Genomic DNA, 20,104 nt, shown 5'->3' on the forward strand with positions numbered 1-20,104 from the left:
GCAAACATTAGTTAATATTTTGTGTATAATGTCTTGTCAGGTTTTCCATATTTGAATTTCAAGAAACAAATATTTTTGTTTGGTTGATGGTGTTCTGGTGATGATACTGTCTGGTCTCTTGTGTGGCTTTCAGAAGGGAAACAATATTCACCACCATGTCTCTTCTTTCTGGGGTCATCAACAGTTGGTTGATTGTACTGAGGGGGTGGAGTGAAGGAGAGCAAGGAATGAGGGAGGAATTCTGTGTTTTCTACTGGTGTCATAGAAAGAGTATTCGAAGTGGCACCACTTCAGAGAGGGACCAGGGAGGAGAAATGGGTGTGGGGAAGATTGTGAGCATTGTCTTAGAGATAAACTGAATATCCGCAGTCCACATAATGCTGTGGGCATGAATGAGCTCATACTACCATTAACAGTCAAATTACATTAGCTCAATGTGTAACTATAAAATCTTATCCTTATACAGTGTACCTTTTTGGAGTCTCCAGAAGGGTGTGCCTTTACAATTCATGCCCACCGGTTCCGTGGCTTTCCTGCTATTTATCGTTGAACACTGGCAATGGTATTTACCTTGTCTGCTGACACTCAGCATTTCCAGATGATGCTCTGCCCTATTTCTCTGGGGGAAAAGCTGGCCTTAGAGAGTTGGCACCTGATGCAATCCAAGGCTGTAAAACTCTCAAGAGTCAGAATGGTGCTGACGTCCCTTAATTCTTGCCAGAAATGGAGACAGCAACCCTTATCCTCATTAGTACTTTGTTTTGTTATTAGGACTTCAAGTAGAACTGCTTGTCTATCCTGGATTTACAAATTTTTTTTATGAAGTTTAATTTCTTCCTAAAAAGCTCAAAACCAGTTTGTAAGATTAGGTAGAGGACAAAATGCCAATGTGTTCCTTCTCTTGTCCTTGATTTTTAAATCTTTCCATGGACACAGGCATATATTTTCTCTGTATTTAACCAAAACTCAACCTTTCTTGCAAATCTACTCATGGAAAAACAAGTCAACAGATTCACCAGCTGGAACATTATTTCAGATGCATTGAAATTCACTTTGTCTGACTTTCTTTTGTACTCAGATAGAACCACCAGTTACACTGACATGCTGACTTCAAGGTTTCTGTGCACAAACCAGGTAGAAATATTGAATTGCTAGGAAAAGAACAAGAATCTAATCTTAGAGGAGAGGTAGGACTAGTTACATTTATGTTGGGGAGTTACTCGAATAGTGACGGTGCTTTGAAGTTTAAGAATAGAAGGTTTCCCAATGGTGAGCATGGAGAGTGAGAAAAGAATGGACCACAAACAGAACCCTGGGAAATAACTTTTAAAAATTAGAATGGAAAAGAGAAACTCACAATGGAGACTGAGATTGTTGGTCTCTAAAGCAGGAGGAGAACCAGGAAAGAGCATTGCAATGAAAGCAAAGGAAGTAGAGAATTTTTGGAGGGAGAAATAGCTAATAATATAAAAATGCAACAAGAAGTTCCAATAAGAGAATGATTTTTTTTAATTTTCTGGGCAGAGAAACTTAAGTAGTCAATGACAACTTTAATGAAAGCAATTTTGATAAAGTGGTACAGATGAAAGCCAGATTATAGTGGGATTAGGAAGTACATGGAAAAAAAAGTGAATGGGAGATGAAAAAATTATTCCTTTAAGAAGTTTGAATTGGAAAGGAAGAAGAAAAAGGAGAGGGTGTTAGCTAGGATTTTCTCGGAAAACCTCATCTTGTGGGATCAGGGGAAAGGGAATACAAATAGGTAAGGAAGTAAATATGTGTGTGTGTGTGTGTGTGTCTGTGTGTGTCTGTGTGTCTGTGTGTGTGTAAGAGAGAGAGAGACCCAGTGACCCAGTGATAGACTTCATGATGAATGGGCTTGATTTTATCATCAAAGAAGGAGGTATGAGCATCTACTAAGAGTCATGAAAATAGAAAAGTTGAGGTGAGAGGAGCAAAAGAAGAATATTGAAAATTTCAGATTACCCCTGGAGAGGAGATGGCCATAAACAATTGGAAGTATAGACAAGTGGAACTGAAAATCTTCATGAGATTGGAAATGAAAAATAAATAAATAAATCTGAATAAGGGTGACAATGAAAATCGATGGCCAAAGGGAAGTGAGTGAAGATCATTGGAAATAGGGAGGTCAAGAATAAGCCTGTGTTGGCCAGGTGTCGTGGCTCACACCTGTAATCCCAGCACTTTGGGAGGCCAAGGCGAGTGGATTATCTGTGGTTGGGAGTTTGAGGTGAGCCTGACCAACATGGAGAAACCCTGTCTCTACTAAAAATACAAAATTAGCCAGGCATGGTGGCACACGCCTGTAATCCCAGCTACTCAGGAAGGCTGAGGCAGGAGAATCATTTGAACCTAGGAGGCGGAGGTTGTGGTGAGCCTAGCTCGTGCCACTGCACTCCAGCCTGGGCAACAAGAGCAAAACTCCATCTCAAAAAAAAAAAAAAAAAAAAAGAGAATAAGACTGTGTTTTCAGTGGATGCTTCACACAAGTGTTGAAATTCCTCAGGTGATGATAGGAGGTGGAGTAAGGGGAGAGCCCAGGAATCAGGTACTGGAGCTCTTTACTCCAGAAAACAGAAACCAGAAAACAGTAACCAGAAAACAAAAAATGAAAGGAAGTGAGGAGTATATGGGGATGAGTAGAGTTCCATGCACCTAAGAGCAAAAGGAATTTTACAGGAACAGAGAAAACTATTTGTTTGAGGTTGCACTGAGCAGCCTGGAGAATGCTTCAAGGGGCCCACAAGTCCCAAGGTGTGGGCCCAGTGAATGGGGTGGGGGATCAGGTCAAAGGTGATATTCCCTAGAAAGATGAGACATAGTGGGAAAGTGGATAGGGGATAGGAATGGCAGGGGACCCTCCTGCATATTTTGGATAGAGAACCATATTTTACAGTAATGACAGGAAGCCTTAGGCTTAACCAAACTCAAATGTCTATGAGGCACACGTTGCTTCTGTGAGGGGAATTGGTTGAAGGGCCTTAGGGGTATCTGTTTTCCTTCTGCAGGTGGCTGCCGTATCAACTGTGGAGTGCGGTCAGGCTCCTCCTTTGGCATGGGTTTACTCTGACTGTGGGAAGTGGGGCTGTGGGTCCCAGTCTCAAGGTGCACATCCATCCTTTATGTCTTGTTTTCTACATGCCAATTTTTGATACTGATTCAACTTCCTTCAGACAGCAGACAGCAGACAGCTCAGGATCTTTTGCTTATTTCTGGCTTCCTTCATGAATAATTTCTGTCAATGTACAACGAGGTTTTTTAACTGACTAATAAACTACAGCACAAAGAATCACTTTTCCTACACTTTTACTATGTTTAGTTGGGAACTAAGCAGTAGTTGCAGTTTGTGTGTACATTTAGATACTGGGATGTGACTGGAGAGCCAGCTGTCAGAGGCATGGCAGAAGCCAGAGAGAATACACTAAGGCGGGGAGGCAATGAAACATGGTAGACTGGAAACCCGGCAATGGCTAATCCCAAACCAGTAGGTGACAGTCATAGAATGGTGAAGCAGATGTGCACTCTCCATGGGGCATGTCAGAACTAACAAGCCTGAGCAATGGGGCAGAACAGCTTGATATGTCAGCCCCAAGGACAGCCTATTACTGAGATAATATTTATAAAAACCAAGACATAACTTTGGTCACTCTGACGCCTTCAGGGAGACATGTAAGTGAGTATCCTTATCTAGAGTGTACAGAGCATGAGGAAAGGTAGGTCCTGGCAGAAATTAAGCAGATTAATGCAGTTTATCCCCTTTTAATACAAAGTTCTGGTCAATGCATGCCCCTTATGCATTTCACTGCATTTATGTGTGGCATTCTGCCTTCCCTTGAATATTAAGCTAATTTGAATGGCAAGTCTATCTCTTAATCATTTCTGAAGTAAGGTGCTAATCTCTAAATTTGAAAATAATGTCCATTTTTTCTCATCCTAAGCCCATGAACGGGGTTCTGGTCATATTGGTTGAGAAGCTAAGACATATATCTTCATTAGCTCCAATTAACTTTTGAAATGGTTACCTGTGTTGCAATAGACAGAGCATTCTGCATGCAAATCAGACACACTAACTTCTGCATGTTTGCTCTCACTGGTTTAGAGGAGAGTCTGGATGGTAGTCTTTGTTTCCAGCAAAATAAAGGTTTCTTCTATCAATTCAATTAATGACTCTTTCTAGATTTTTAAAATTTATTCTCTCCCTTATACTTGATGACGTATATCTCTGTCTCCAGGAAGTACAGGAGTCTGAGTAACCATACCCAGTTTGCCACCAGCATGACATAAATACTGTCATCTGGAAGGATAATTTATGACTGGAGAGAGGATTGGGCAAGGAAGAAAAAGAAGATGAGGAGAACCAGCTAATGAGGTTGGGGGTGGAGGAGGAGGCCCCTTGGAGGTTGCTCAAGAGAAATTAGTGGAACTGGTGGATTGAGGGAGGATGGGAGGATGGTGTCCAAGACTGGTAGATGGCAGGCAAAGAAGCCAGTAGCACACAGATAGCCAAAATAAGCCATGCCAGGAGCAGGGAGGTTGGAGAAGTGCCTGCAGAGAAGAGAGAGAAAGCTGTCAAGTTACCAACTCCCAATTTTAATTGGAACCCAAGAATAGGAACAGAGAAAGGGTATGGCTTTTCTTCCTTGGTACCCTGAGCTGAGCCCACGCTCAGTCTCTGATTCTCTCTTCCCCTTTCTTTTCTTTTCTTCTCTTTCTTTTTCTTTTCATTTATTTTATTCTCTTTACTCTTCCCCTCTCTATCTTCTGACCTATTGAAACATCTCCATGTTGAAGACTCACTTGATATCATCATCACCCCCAAATCATCAATTCGTCAATAAATGAAATTATACTTATTTCTAATAAAGGAGAAAGTAAAAGAGAATGTGACTAATGTCTCGGGAAAACCAGGTAACAACTCAGAAAACATTGTGTCTTCAGGAAAGCAGCAGGAGAACTATCCCCCGATCACATATGATGTCATCTCTTGGAGTTTGGATGATTTCTTGCAGCTGAGAGCTAGTTTTCCAAGTTATTATAAGTCAATAAAAGATGGTATTTTAAAAGCCCTTTTCTCCTAAACATCTTTGGTTCTAAAGCAAGATCTTTTTTTTTTTCCTTTTATTCCCGTTTTTGGTTCTGTTCCAGAAAACAAATACACAATCTTTGGGATTGCCCTTTCTCAGGTGATTTTGCCAGCACATCCTACACTTGGATGAAATAGATGGCATCAACAGTCGGGAGGCAGAGCAAGCTAGAGGGGAAGGGTCATGCTGTCCTAACATGAGCTTCTGGGGTGGTAGATTTCAGTGTCTGCAGCTTGTCTACTAGAATAGCATCAACAAAGCATAATCTGTAAAGGAAATTTCCAACCTGTGTGGCCAGGCTGTCTGCCCAGCTGATGCTGTGATAAGAACATTCCTATCTCTGGAATGGCAGACCATGGCCACTGTGGGGAGCATCTAGTAAGTCTAAGGGGCCATTGAGCTCTGGTTTAGTTGTTCCTTCTTAAAATAACACTTCAGTGAGAATAGAAAGGCCCTGTTTGCTTATGGTAAAGTGTTAAGTTTCACTGATGCTGAGAAGCTAAATGTCTTTAACTATATATGAGTTTAGAAAGAGACCAAACGTTTGTGTCCTTTTCTATAAGCCACAAGTCATGTGTTTTTAACAGACCTTTAATTCTGTGCATCAATGCAAACATAATATTGCCTAGTGCCTTCAAAGTCACCAATAAACATACTTGGTAAATATCATAAGGTAATAGGAGTAGGGTAGAGTTTCTATGGATTAAGGGACTAGAAAGAGAGATGTCTATATAGTTGTTATTTGCAGTAGCTTTATTATGTCCTTCCATGCTTTTAACTCATCTCATTTTTTACTCTTTTACTTTATGTTTTCTATCCTCTATTTCCCTTTTTCTTTTAAAAAATAATGCTTGAAGTAGGCATACACTGAAAAAGAGATTGAACTGGAATTCAAGGATCATGCAGTGTGATGGAAAGAACAAGAAACTGAGAGTTGGAAGGCCTTCTTCACTGTGGCCTGAGAATAATTCTCAAGACAAAGAATTCATGGGATCATTAGGTTTATCTTGAAGAAATAATCTGGGTGTAGGGTGGGGAATTGAGTATGATTTAAATATGGAGTATTCATACAAACATTATAGTGTTTTTAAAAGTCATTATACTATTTATTGGTATGAGCATCCCAAATGTGTATTAATGCCTTTTCTTCTAGTCTTCATGATAGGCTGGTCTCTGCCCCATGTCCCTCCAAAAGGTAATGCTGGCTGGGAGTGCCATTAGAATCTGATTAAGTCTGGCTCTGCTATTCTCTAAGTACCAATTCTTTGCTGTGACATTTTCTCATCTTGCATGCTCTCTAGGGCATACATGAGTGTGAAGGAGCTGAAGGAGGCCCTGCAGCTGAACAGTACTCACTTCCTCAACATCTACTTTGCCAGCTCAGTGCGGGAAGACCTTGCAGGTGCTGCCACCTGGCCTTGGGACAAGGACGCTGTCACTCACTTGGGTAAGTGAAATGAAGACCAAACATGGTAGGAAAAAACAAAGAAGGCTGAAGGAAGCTTGTGAAAATAAGTTTGGGGAAAAAAGAAAGACAGAGAAAAAGTAAATTTACACAGTGAATTAACTGCTTTGCGCTGAGAATGGCTCTTGGTAGAGCCTGTCAAAATGTTTCAATATAGACAAGTAAGACATATTAGAGCAAGCAATGGCAAATGCTCAGGATGTTCTAGACTGAATCTATAATTTAGATGAAAATAAATTGCTGGCATAGAATAAGATCATTTTAAGTCTTGCAGAGCCCCAAGTGGGGAACTATCAAATTATCAAGAAAGTGGCTGGACTGTGAAACATGCTGTACAGTGATCACTGTTGCAGAAGACTGATGGGCTTCTTGTATGGTGTGGACTCCTGAGGAAATCCCAGGAAATTCAAAAAGTGGGGTTTGCCTGCTCACCGGGGAAAACAGTGGATACCTTAACACCAAGTGCAACTACTGAACACAAAAAAGACAATCGTTTTCACAATGTCTTATTATCATAAAGGGAAATCTTACTGAGCAAGCAATAAGAGTGATTACATCCGTTTTATAAACATATGGATAAAGAGTAATTTTTGAACATAATTAGTATACATTTCCAAAAAGTCTTAGATAGCATTCTATAAAAATTTATTTTAAAATAAGTTACTATAATTGAAAGTAATATTTTGTGCTGGAAAAAGAATGGTTAGACAGACTGGAAACAATTCTATGAAATTTTTTTTTTTTTTTTTTTTTTTTTTTTTGAGACGGAGTCTCGCTCTGTCGCCTGGGCTGGAGTGCAGTGGCTGGATCTCAGCTCACTGCAAGCTCCGCCTCCCGGGTTTATGCCATTCTCCTGCCTCAGCCTCCCGAGTAGCCGGGACTACAGGCACCCGACACCTCGCCCGGCTATTTTTTTGTATTTTTTAGTAGAGACGGGGTTTCACAGTGTTAGCCAGGATGGTCTCGATCTCCTGACCTCGTGATCCGCCCGTCTCGGCCTCCCAAAGTGCTGGGATTACATATGAATGATTTTTAAAAGGTACTGCAAAGTTGGTCTTCCTAGTAATCAAATAAGAGGCAGAGAGGAATAAGTTAAAGTAATAGAACATAATGCTGTATACGTCAAATACCTGGTCATAGCGAAGTCTAGAACATATTGACTTGACAATCATAGAAAATATAAGCAAGTATTCAAAAGATAACCAGTGTTGTAGACTGGGGAGGGAGGAAGATGAGCAATGCGTTAGCGATAGACAAAAAAAAAAATGGGTTGCTGTTCAAGTGTGAAATAGTGATGAAAATCCACAGAGTGAATCAGGTTGAGATTCAAAAGGGTTATATATACCAGCAAATGGAGGATATATGCTAATGTATATATACACATATATGTATAACAAATTAAACATGTAAGAATCCAAGTTAAATGCTTTGCTAGCATGCATAACTGAGTTTCATTGGCTCTATAGTATCTGATTCAGTTTTAGAACCCTTTTATCACTAAACTGTATTTTTAGTTCTCAGTACATCAGAAATCAGAAATTTGTGATGTTAGTGTTGGCCTGAGGCTCCCAAGGCAAGAGCATTGTGTGTGTTAATAACATACTGTCAGGTTCCTCAAGTAAGGACCTGATATTTCCAGGGATCCAGCATAAACCAAAGAAGGCATTCAGATTTATCTACAATTACTATGAGTGAAAAACTAGGGAAAGAGAGGTTTCTGGGTGGGATGAGATGTTTTGTTGGGCCTGTCAGAAAACAAATTTGTAAGTCATAGGCTGCACTTCATGGCTATTAGTTTCAGGAAAAGTTCTAAAGGATTTTTGATACAGCTGACAGAAAGGGGCTATAGATTTCAGTCATACATTTCCAAGATCGTCATGTAAGCTGGAGACACCCCTGTGCTTTCCAGATGAAAGCTAGTGTGGGTCATTCTAGCCTTCCTGGTAGCAATGGGTGGACTAGAAAGTTATATTCCTGTAATTCATTTAATAGTGAGTACGGGTGTTTTGAGCTACGCTAATCAAAAGCAACAGTAGCAGAGGGGCCATATAACACTATAAGAAAATATCTCCAACTTGGTGCACACTCCAGTCACCAATAGTAACCTTTCTGGTGTATGTCTATGGAGGTCCTGACAGCAAGATTTACCCAGCAGTGGCTTCCATGAGGCCCAGGTCTATCAATAGGAACTGAATCTATTTGGTTAAAAGACCTTAAAAAATTATCTTCTTGGCCATTATGGAGACAAATGATGACTTCTTGATAAGAATTGTTGGGCTGGGGCATACCATTGAATGTTTTCTAACTTTATTAGAATTGGGCATTGGCAAGACTCATTCAACTATAAAAAATGGATAAAATACTTTAAAATTATTTATTTGAAGGTATCAGACTGGCTAAGACAACAAGGATATGAGGAGTCCAATCCCAGAAAGAAGAAAAATGAGTTGAAGTGAGTCCTGTATATAATTCAGTCTTTTTCCTTTCAGGGAAATTGCCAAATTCTCAGTGGAAGACATAGAGGCAGAGCAGAGAGCAGCAGCCTAGAGCTTGCTTTGGTCTCAAGACAAAAATTAGAGTTCAGGTTTTCAGGGTAACCAAAACTTGAGGGACCAGGATCCTAGAGAAATGGAAATCACAAAAAGTAAGCCTGATTTTCTGATTGTGATTTTATTTTAAGATATTTGTTAGTTACTAAACTTACATTCTCAGGGCCACTGGGCAAGAAAACACATAGAAAATAACTTCTAAGAGATTAAAAAGCCAAACAGTGATTTTAGGATTCTCATAACAGAAGATAGAAAATTGGAAGTTGAGGCCTTGTTGAGGAGAAGGGGCTCTGAGACACCCTCTGTGCAAGGGTAAACAAAAGTAGCACAGTTTATACAAAGTCTAAAATCTAGCCTGAAACACTTTTTAAAATGTTTCAATAGTTTTTTGGGGAACAGGTGGTGTTTGGTTACATGGATACATTTTTTAGTGGTGACTTCTGAGATGTTGGTGCACCCATCACCCAAACAGTGTACACTGTACCAGTGTGTAGTCTTTTATCCCTCACCCTGCTCCCACACTTCCTCCTGAGTCCCCAAAGTTCCATTGTATCATTCTTATGTCTTAAATCCTAAAAGTTTAGCTCCCACTTATAAGTGATAATATATGATGTTTGGTTTCCCATTCCTGAATTACTTCACTTAGAATAATGGTCTCCAACTCCATCTAGGTTGCTGCAAATGCCATTATTTTGTTCCTTTTTATGGCTGAGTAGTATTCCATGGTATATACATATACCACATTTTCTTTATCCACTCATTGATTAATGGACATTTGGGCTGGTTCCATATTTTTGCAATTGTGAATTGTGCTGCTATAAACATGTGTGTGCAAGTGTTTTTTTCCATATAGTGACTTATTTTCCTTTGGGTAGATACCCAGTAGTGGGGTTGCTGGATCAAATGGTAGATCTACTTTTAGTTCTTAAAGGATCTCCATACTGTTTTTTCATAGTAGTTGTACTAGTTTACATTCCCACCTGCAGTGTGAAAGTGTTCCCTTTTCACCACATCCACATCAACATCTATTAGTTTTTGATATTTTTAAATTATGGCCTTTCTTGCAGGAGTAATGTGGTAGTGGTTTTGATATGCATCCTATCTACTTTTCTTTGTTTTTGTTGCATTTGCTTTTGGGTTCTTGGTCATGAACTCTTTGCCTAAGCCAATGTCTAGAAGAGTTTTTCCAATGTTATCTTCTAAAATTTTTATGTTTCCTCCTGAAACACTCTTAATCCCTGTTTGGAGGAAGTTTATCTGCCTATATTCTAACTGCCTAGAAAAAGAAAGTTAAATATTCTTTGTAGAAAGACATAATTGAAAGCCTCTACAATTGTTCATGCACAGTGTCTAGCAATCAATAAAGAGATATCAACTATTTCAGGAGACAGGGTCAAATGATGATAAACCAAACAAACAAATCATACACAATCAAAACTTATCCAGGTATTGGCATTATTGGGCACTGGCTTTAACTATGATTAATATGTAAAAATAGATGAAAATGCATAGTTTGTTCAGAGAACTGGAATCTCTAATAGTGGATCAAATGGAAATTTTAGAACTAAAAATAGATACCAGTAAGAAAAATTAAGAAATTAATAGATGGGTTTATGAACAGAAGAAAGAATTTAAAAACTAGACCATTGTAGAAAATTTACAAATTGAAGCTCTGAAAAAGGAAGTGCTGTGAAAACACAGAAGAAATCTCAGGTAACATTTAAGACTCCCTGAAAAATTTCTATTGTAAATTGGAGTTCTAGAAGAAGAACAACAAATTATGGGCAGAAACAGCATTCAAAGAGATAATGACTGAGAATCTTGCAAACTGACAAACGATATCAAACCACAGATTCTAGATATTTTACACTTGCCATACAATCCAGTAATTGGACTCCTGGTCATTAATCCTAGAGAAATAAAAATATATATATCCACTTAAAAAACTTGTACATGAATAAATCTTCATAGCAGCTTCTATTTTCTATATAGTAGCCCCAAACTGGAAATGACAAAAGTGTCCTTCAGTTCTGACTGCTTAAACAAACTGTGTACATCCACACAATGAAATACTACTCCACAAAGTGTTAATGCATGCAACAACTTGGATGGATCTCAAGGGCATTATGTTAAGTGAAAAAAAAAAGCCAATCTCAAAAGTTACATGGTGTAACATTTCACATTTGCAGTATTCTCAAAATGGTAAAGTTCTAGAGATAAAGAACAAATTAGTGGTTTCCAGGGTTTAAAAATGAGGAGGCAATACATGGTCAGAGGTTGAGAAGAGTATGGATGTATTTGTGACATAAAGGATAGTAGGTGGGACATGTTAATAGTGATAGAACAGCTCAGTATCTTGACTATGGTGTTGATTACACAACTGTGTATATGTGATAAATTTCATAGAACTACAAACACACACACACACAATTGCATGTAAAAACTGGTGAAATCTGATAGACATCTATGGTCTCTATAAATAAGCAAGGTACTTTGCATGTAGCAGGTGCTGTGTGAGTGATCATTGAATGAAGATATAGATGAGTAAAAGTATTAAATTTAAATGATTTCAATAAATGCTTAAATTGTCTCATGAATCACTGACTTCTAATGGAATTGCGAAAGAAGCAAGGGATATTTATATTTTATTCTTAATCCTTTGAGAAATAACTGTACTCCCCTACAACATGATTGTTAATGTGCTTTTCAGAAGTAAAAGACTAGACTGAACAGCTCACAGATCTGATTCAATAGAAAATTGTGTTCTTATTTATTTCTTCTTGTTCAATCATAGCTGATTAAACAAAGGAACTGTATTGACTAAAATCAGGTGTAGAGTAGTACAGACAGCTGACATAACATGATAGAGGAAGACATTCAGAATTTTCTAAATAGAGCCTTTTTGAGACTCAAGATGGGATTATCTGTTTGTGTCAGCATGTAAAGGACCTACATTTTCAGGGTCTGTTGAGTGACCTGGCAGATAAGCACACTAGCCTGAAAGTTTGAAGACTGAATCCAGTTTCTGACTATCAATGGCTTAAGTCACTATGTGGAAAGACCAAGGTAATTTGTCATCATGATTTGCCATCAACACCATTTCTGCCCTTTTGTATGATTTTGTGCTTTCAATGCTGTGTTAACACAAAGAAAAATCTTTTTGCAGGTGGATGAATGAGTGGGCTCCTCTTGAGCTCTAATATTCAGTAGTTTGAACATTTTTAGCCATGGTAAACAATGCCTGAATTGAAAACATATCTTTAAAAGCAGAACACTTAAGTTAGTCATAAACCAGCCCTTTTATAAGCCTTGGATACCATACTCATCATCATTGATTCATTCAAAGAAAAACTTGACTGTGTTTTGTGGCAATGCCGTAGATAGAATAATGAAAACAGTCTGCTCTTAAGGGGTGCACAGCATGATTGGGAGACAGATATGTAATACAGATTTATAATACTATGTGATGGCACCATACATGAAGTTAGGCAGGAACAAAGAGTTTCCAGAGGGGCTGAGGCTTGAGATGGGAATTGAAGGATAAGCAAGAGTTTTCTTGGCAGACATAGGAGAGCATTCCAGAGCAGAACTGGTAGATGGAGGGTTCAACACACACTTAGAAGTGGGAGTGCTTTGCATGGCTACAGTAGTGCTCTTCAAACTTATTTTTTCCCTTGTACCTGTGAAGAGACTCAAAAAACTCAGCAAACTTTCATACATTCTCAGGGTAACATCTAAACATCTAATAATAGGTTTAATAGTAGCAAAAAGAGTAATTGGGGCATATAACTTTAGTTCAAACTACTATCATTTAAAAATAAATCTTAAATTTACTTTCCTAAGTGTCCTCTCAGTACCATACCAATTTGAAAATCACCATCATTTATTAAAAAAAAAAATCATGGTCATGTACTTTTTAAACATTGGGCAAGTGTTCATTGTTTTCTTTTCTTTTCTTTTCTTTTCTTTTTTTTTGTCTCTTTAAACTTGTGTTTCCATTTCACTTATATAGAATTTTATACTAATGTAACATACACATGTATTTTTTTCGGAGTCTAGTTGGTTGCCTGTTTCTCAACTAAAAACATTTTGAATACAACAACTCTTTTGTGATCACATTTTGTTAAACTAGACTTTTTATTTTGAGATATTATACATTCACATGTAGTTGTAAGAAACAATGCAAAAACATTCTGTATAACCCTTACCCATTTCCCCTAATGGTAGCATCTTGTAAAACAATAGTACAGTCTTACAAACAGGATATCAGCATTGAAACTAATGTAAGTTATTAAGCGTTAAAAATCACTTCTCAGTTGAGTTATCATTTGCAATGATTACTCTTCTACAATTGATCAAAACAATATTTTTAGATGTTGGTTAATCACTAGTAAAAACAAATACTTGGGAAATGTGTATTTTAAGGAGATAAACATGGCTCTCCCAACCCCAAAGTAGTTCTTGTATCTGTGAATGAATAGTAATTATTGCTGTAATGAGAAAAGATTTAACATAAATTATATTGCTTTCTTTCTCATTTATAGCTGTAAGTGCTAAGAAAATTGGTTTGAATAAATAAGGAGATGGGGAAAGAGGAGTTCTGTTTGATTGACTGAGTGGATGGTGGTGCCAAGGTAGAAAATGCAGGAAAAGGAAAAGCAAATGGGGAGCCAGTTTGTTTTTAGATATGTTGAGCTAGGGGTCTCTAAAATCAGCTAAGAAGGGGCTTCCATGGAAGAAGGAGGAGGAAAAGATATCAGGGTGTGTACCGGAAACCAAAAGACAGAGAGTTTTGAGAAAGTCTCGTGGGGTCCACAGCTACTGCAGAAAGATGAAATCAGCACACAGGCATTTTGGCCAAGTTAGAGAGAAGAATCACTGTGGCACAGAAGCTAGATACTTCCTAGTGTTCTGGTCTGCCACGTTCCTAATTGTTCTAGAGAATGTCTGTACCACCACAGAGCAGTGAGAGCACCCATTCAGCTCACAAGCAACATGCTCTCAGGTGCATGGGACCTGAGGACCCTGTGGGAGGAAACTTGAACCTGGATCATGGGGGTTTAAACATAAGGGATCTTCAAATGAGTCCAGATGAAGTGATTCTTGATTGGGGGAAAAGAAAATATTTGAATGATGGAGTGGGTTATGGCTTCACATGGATAGGAACAAACGGGACCTGGGCTTTTGTTTCATCATATGTAAAATGGGGATAATAAGCATGAGGAAGAATGTCTGGCATACAGCAGGAGTTCAGTAAATATGAGCTTTAATAGTAGTAGTAGAAGCTTCAAATACAGTGTATCTGTGGTTGCCCTTCCTGGTTGTGCCTTCAGCCTCCAAGATAGAAACTTTTTCGGTGCCCTGGAAAAATCTTGGCTCTTTTATAAAGGAAAGAAATGTGTTTTTAGGAATGCATCTGCTTGCAATGGTAGAACTGCTTGTGAGAAGCAGAGAGAGCTTCCTTATAAATCAGAGAAGGAAAGGGTAAACAATGGTGGGTGGTCTGGGGAGGTGAGCGGTCTGTGAATGTCCTGGAGCCCAGTGGACTGCAGTGGAGTAGCTGTCACAGGGTTGGTATGGGTAGGACCACTACCTGGGAGAAGGCAAAGCAGCAGCAGTATAGGTGGCAGAAACTAGCTTGGAGGTGAGATACCCCTTCCTCATGCAGAACTTTTGCAGGGGTTCTTCCAGGACAAACTTCAGCTTTCTTTCAACCAAATAGTTAGATATTGAGATTAAAGTTTATATCAGTTGTGATACATTGATGCACAATGTGAATGAAGCCTCAGGTGCTAAGAACTATTCATAGATATGATAAGTGGGAAGTCTTTGATAACATTAACTAGATTGTTTCTGTGGAGTCTGGGTGCAGAAACCAGAGTGGGACAGGTAGAGGAACCCACAGAAGGTGAAGAGGGGGATGTGGATCTTTCAAGAAGTTTGACAGTGAAGGCATAAAGCACTAGGGTGAAGAAGAAGGTGATGGTTAGAGGGTGATGAAGAAGGTTTTGGATTAAAAGAGACTTGAGCATGGTTATAGTCCACAACCTGATGGAGGGAGTGCTCCGAGGCACACCAACATTTGTAGATCATGAAGGTGTTTGTCATTAAAGGATTGGGCTAGAGCAAAGCCACCATTATCCCTTATTCACTGCTGGTGTTGTTTTTACTGTGCCAAAACAGAGTGATTCTTCCTAGAGCTAAGGAATAAATAAGATGTGTAACCTGGAGTGCACATGTAAATATTAGAGGTCATAGTCATTCATTAGGCAGCCTATATGACATAAATAAGATGAGAACTGTTCCTGGTAATTAACCCTTGGCTTCTGTTGTAGATGATTTAACTGTCGGAGGATGACATTTAGTAAATGACGCTGTTCTGGGTGCTTTGGAGTTTGGAAAACAGGGAACACTTTTGGATATTAAACACTTTAAATAAAATTAGCATAGAATTTGAATGCTGTACTCTGAAATTAGGGTACCCCAAACAAAGATTCCTGCATTTAAAAGCATGTGATGTAAATACTCACTTTTATATACGGTGATTTGAAAGGTCTTCTCTTCTAAAACATGTCCTGGTACTCATTAAATCCTTGATACTCCAGAACAGTGCCTGGCATAGATAAATGCTCAATAATGCTCAACGAATGAATGCATTATAGGAAATATCTTCCCCACTCATACTCTGTAGTGCCTAAAATTCTGTCATGATTTTCCTGCAAAGTAGACAAAAAAAGAATCCATCATGAGGTTGTGTGTGTGTGTGTGTGTGTGTGTGTGTGTGTGTGAAGCATTGCCCCCATAATGGAACAAGGAAAGGGTTATATATTAAGTCTCTAATGCCTTGCTAATAACATCTTCAGTTTTAATTCAACAGATTACTTTTCTCCACAATGTGGGAGTGGCTAGTGCTCCCTGAATGCTTGACTGTTGCAGATAGGAGTAACTGAAAGGGTATACAAGGAGACCAAAAAAAAAAAAGACACCAGATTCAGCAAAATCTTCACCCTCTACACATGCTTGTCTTGGTTCAGTCTTGACTGGAATAAAGACTGCCTTCTAATGAGACCACAAGCTGTAAAATCAAGCCAATATGAGATTTGGAGATGAATGGCTCCTGGGCTGGTTCTCTTAAAGATTCACTTCTTTTTCTAGCTTCAGTTATTATTATTTTTAATTGTCCCCATTTCCTTCTCTCCCTTTGCCTACTAGTCCACCTACACCACTTTTTCTTTCCTTGTCCTGACTTGAAGTGCTCCTTCCCTGGACCCCAAGGCATGGTTTTATAACTTTGTCCCTTCATTATGGACAGCATGTTTTGAGAAGCAGTTTCACCAGTCACTGGAAGTAATTACATAGGCACCTGCAGACCGGCCCTCAACCTCCCCGTTTTATGGGCATATAATATTCAGCCCTAAAAATTTTACAGAACTGTTTTAGAGTTTTTCAACCAATATCCTTTTCTCAAGCTGCCCAAAGCTATTTTATTTATTTATTTATTTATTTTATTGAAAGTGGCTCTGGGAATCATTCTCTTTACCGTGAGCCACTTGGGTATTCTTGTGTTAAAGCCTGGAAAAGCCAGTAGGAATTTAGAAATATAGAATCACTTTGGAAGCTTGGCTGTTTACTACTAAGATTTCATCTTCTAATTAGCAGATTCTTTCTTTTCTTCCCCCACACCATCCCCTAGACCACACAACAACTCTGTCTTATTGTTTTGGCTTGTCTTTTGTAATCAAGGCTGAAAGATCTTCTAAGAAGGCATGTGTTCTCCTGCTGCCAGTCCATTAAGGAACAGCTGTGCCACACATGGCCCCCAGTTGCTGGGAGCCCATTCATATTGCGTTCCATGTACAAGTTGATGGTACTGGCACACACTGGGTTCAAGTCTTGGCATACACATTCAGGCATGCAAGAAATGTAACTTACTTTATTCTTCTGTCGTTAAACTTTATATCTATTTTCAGCCCCCATGCTACTGAGTAGTAGTAATTTACTCTCAGTCAATTATGCCTGTTATGCTTGGGGCTGTACCTAACTGTGGAGATGGCTTGTACGTGCTGAGACCACAGGGAAAATGATCCATTTTTGTCCTTGGTCACCAGGTGATGCTGGTCACCTGAGATGACCCTGGTTCTCATCACAGGGACATCCTCAGGGAATTTCTGGCAGGCTCTGTTGCCCTTCCTGCTTAGCTCTGGTGGTCAGTGGTTCCTCTCTAGAGCTAAGCCACTTAGGAATCTATTACTGTAATGAGGCAAGATCCCTCTGCTGTCAGATCACACAAACCTATTGTGGGTTTTTATCCCTTTTCCAGCTCGAAAGTCAGGGTACAGTCAACTTTATTGGACCCACTACCAACTATTCATTCCCATTATTTACCTTTCGCCTCTTTCCTCTTCTTTCAGCTTGGGAGAATCATTTCTAGGCTAATGTGGTAGTGGTCGTGTTGGTAGTGTGAGAGCGAGGGTCCCTGTCTTCAATCCATCTACCATGCTGGCTAAACTGTGGATGGAGTCGTTTCAGGACCCAGGTGGCAGAGGCTTAGAAACCCCACAGCCAAAAAAGGATTTCTTGTTTCCTTGCTTTTCATTATGTTGTATTACCTCCTAGTGAGGTTAATACATGTAGAAAAGTCTGGTATTGTGAATTGAGTGGAGTAGGGAGAAGAGAAGCATGGAACTACTAGGGTAAAATGTTAGTATTTCCAAATTTTTTCCATCCTTTTACACTAGTACTTTAAAGTTTCCCCTGAGTAAGTATTCCTGGTCTTGTTATCAGTCCATCGACAGTCTTGCAGGATGGGCACTGGGGAAGTGAGTGAAGGTGGGGGGCTCCTGAAAGTGCCTCAGAGTGGAGACTGAAGCATTGTGATATAGTTGAAAATATATGTGTGCATTTCTTTTCTCTTCCTGTTTCAATGTGTCAGGCAAGAGCAGGAACACCAAAGAAGGGATTCAACTGTAGGGGATGGAATCTTGTCCCTACCCCACTCCCCATTCTACTATCATATTTTATCTTTCATCTGTGTTTCAATTTTGTCATCCAAGATAAGGAATGATAAAAATTAATGGTTTTGAGTATAAAAATGATAATCATATTCCCCATAACTAGAGAGTTGGAAGGGAATGATTATTGGCACTACAAAACAAAGACATCTTGTGTAAATCTGATCTAACAATAATTTGAGGTCTGTGAAGAATTATGCCAACAGCCCCAATTTGGTAAGATTTCCTTTCCTCCTGCAATTAGCAGCCTAATTTCAGACTGCCAAGAATAAGTTTTGAACCCTAATATGTTGTCTATGAAGAGAATGGGCACTTGTCTATTTGCAACCCTCTCAAAGTCTTGCTTGTCTTCTGGATGCCTGCAGTTGTTAGGATCAGAACAACATGAAGACAAAGTATGAGCGGCTTAGAGGAAAATCAGAGCTCCTTGTTGAGGTTGTTCTCCTACTGTGTCTGGCAATGCCTGGTTTCACTCTGGGAGGTCTGTCTAATTTATGGTCAGGCCCCACCTTCTTTTTTATTTTTTTATGAATGAAGGTTGGGTGGGAGCCAATGAAGGTTATAGGCAAATGAACGTGTACTGCCAGATTGCACATAGAATAATAATATTGACAAATGGTCTAATATATATTTTGAGTCTCTTTGTTCTAGGAAATAAGCTAAATGCTTATTTATTTACCTTACTACTTTAATCTTCATGGCAATCCTTTGAGGTAGGATCTCTTGTTATTACCATTAAACAGATCAGTAAACAACCTTGAGAGCTTTTAAGGAGTGTTTCCCCATATCAGGATCAATACCTTTACAGTGCCAGCTAAAGAAGGAGCCCTGGCCCCTCCAAAGGCTACCTTGTGAGAGAGAAGCTTCTGCTCAGTGGTGCAGGAACCACATGTAATCACGCACAGTCTGACCCATGTAACTGGAAGAAAGTGTGTGTGCAGATTCTAGCTTCAGAAGATGATGCTGGTTCATTTGAATATTAATATAAAATGGTACTGACAAGTAGCATTTCTGACTATTTTTTCATTATTCCTATGATGTTGCCCCTGAGAAAGGATTGCAGCTTTTCCTGAAAGCAGGGGAACGCACAGTCCCTCAGGCCCCCTCCTCCTCATTGGGGGAAGACTTAAATGCTGGTCATGGCAGGAAGGGATTGCCACTCTAGCCACTCAGTTTTTATTTATTATTTATTATCACATCTTGTTCCTTTTAATGAAAAGAAATGCTTGCATTCCTCTTATTAAATTTTGGGCAACACATCTTTATGCCTCACTCCGGCTTTGGCATGAGTACATGTGTATGTGTAACTTTTATTAAAACATGAAAGAACTTTTCTAAACTAAATCACCAAATAAATTTAATGTCTTTCCTCACCCCTACATCGATGTGAGTGTGTGTGTGTCTCAGTGAGTAATGAAAACCCACTCCTTAATAGTGTGAGTGTGTGTCTGTGAGTGATTAAAACTCATTTCCCTAACAACTTCACAAGTTTGTTTTGGTTGGAATAAAGGGTGGGTGGGAAGAACAGTGTGAGACCCCGTATCTGTGAGAGTGGATGAAGGGTGCAAACCGGTTGTATTAGTCCGTTCTCACACTTTTGTGAAGAAATACCTGAGGCTGGGTAATTTATTAAGGGAGGGCGTTTAATTGACTCACAGTTCAGTATGGCTTGGGGGGCCTCAGGAAACTTACAATTACGGCAGAAGATACATCTTCACAGGGGGGCAGGAAAGAGAATGAGTGCGAGTATGGGAAATGCCAGACACTTATAAAACTATCAGATCTCTTGAGACTTACTCATTGTCATGAGAACAGCATAAGGGAAACTGCCCCCATGATTCAATTACCTCCACCTGGTCCCACCCTTGACATGTGGGGATTATGGGATTTGGGGGTTTACAATTCAAAATGAGATTTGGGGTGGGGACATAGCCAAACCATATCACTAGTGGAGAGGGAGTGAGGATTAAAGGG

The 20,104-nt window shown here is 39.3% G+C and overlaps 1 protein-coding gene across 3 annotated transcripts in view; it reads left to right on the plus strand.

Moving 5' to 3' along the window:
* Window positions 1-20,104, plus strand: part of PAPPA2 (pappalysin 2) — a 636,503-nt gene that overhangs the window by 447,006 nt on the left and 169,393 nt on the right. For all 3 annotated transcript variants that reach the window (XM_033198867.1, XM_033198866.1, XM_033198868.1), the window contains exon 4: window positions 6,407-6,552. In XM_033198867.1, coding sequence (XP_033054758.1) covers window positions 6,407-6,552 — 146 coding nt within the window. The remainder of the gene's footprint in view (window positions 1-6,406; window positions 6,553-20,104) is intronic.

The sequence above is a fragment of the Trachypithecus francoisi genome, unplaced genomic scaffold, assembly GCF_009764315.1.
Source record: "Trachypithecus francoisi isolate TF-2019V2 unplaced genomic scaffold, Tfra_2.0 Lachesis_group5, whole genome shotgun sequence".
NCBI classification, from domain to species: Eukaryota; Metazoa; Chordata; class Mammalia; order Primates; family Cercopithecidae; genus Trachypithecus; species Trachypithecus francoisi.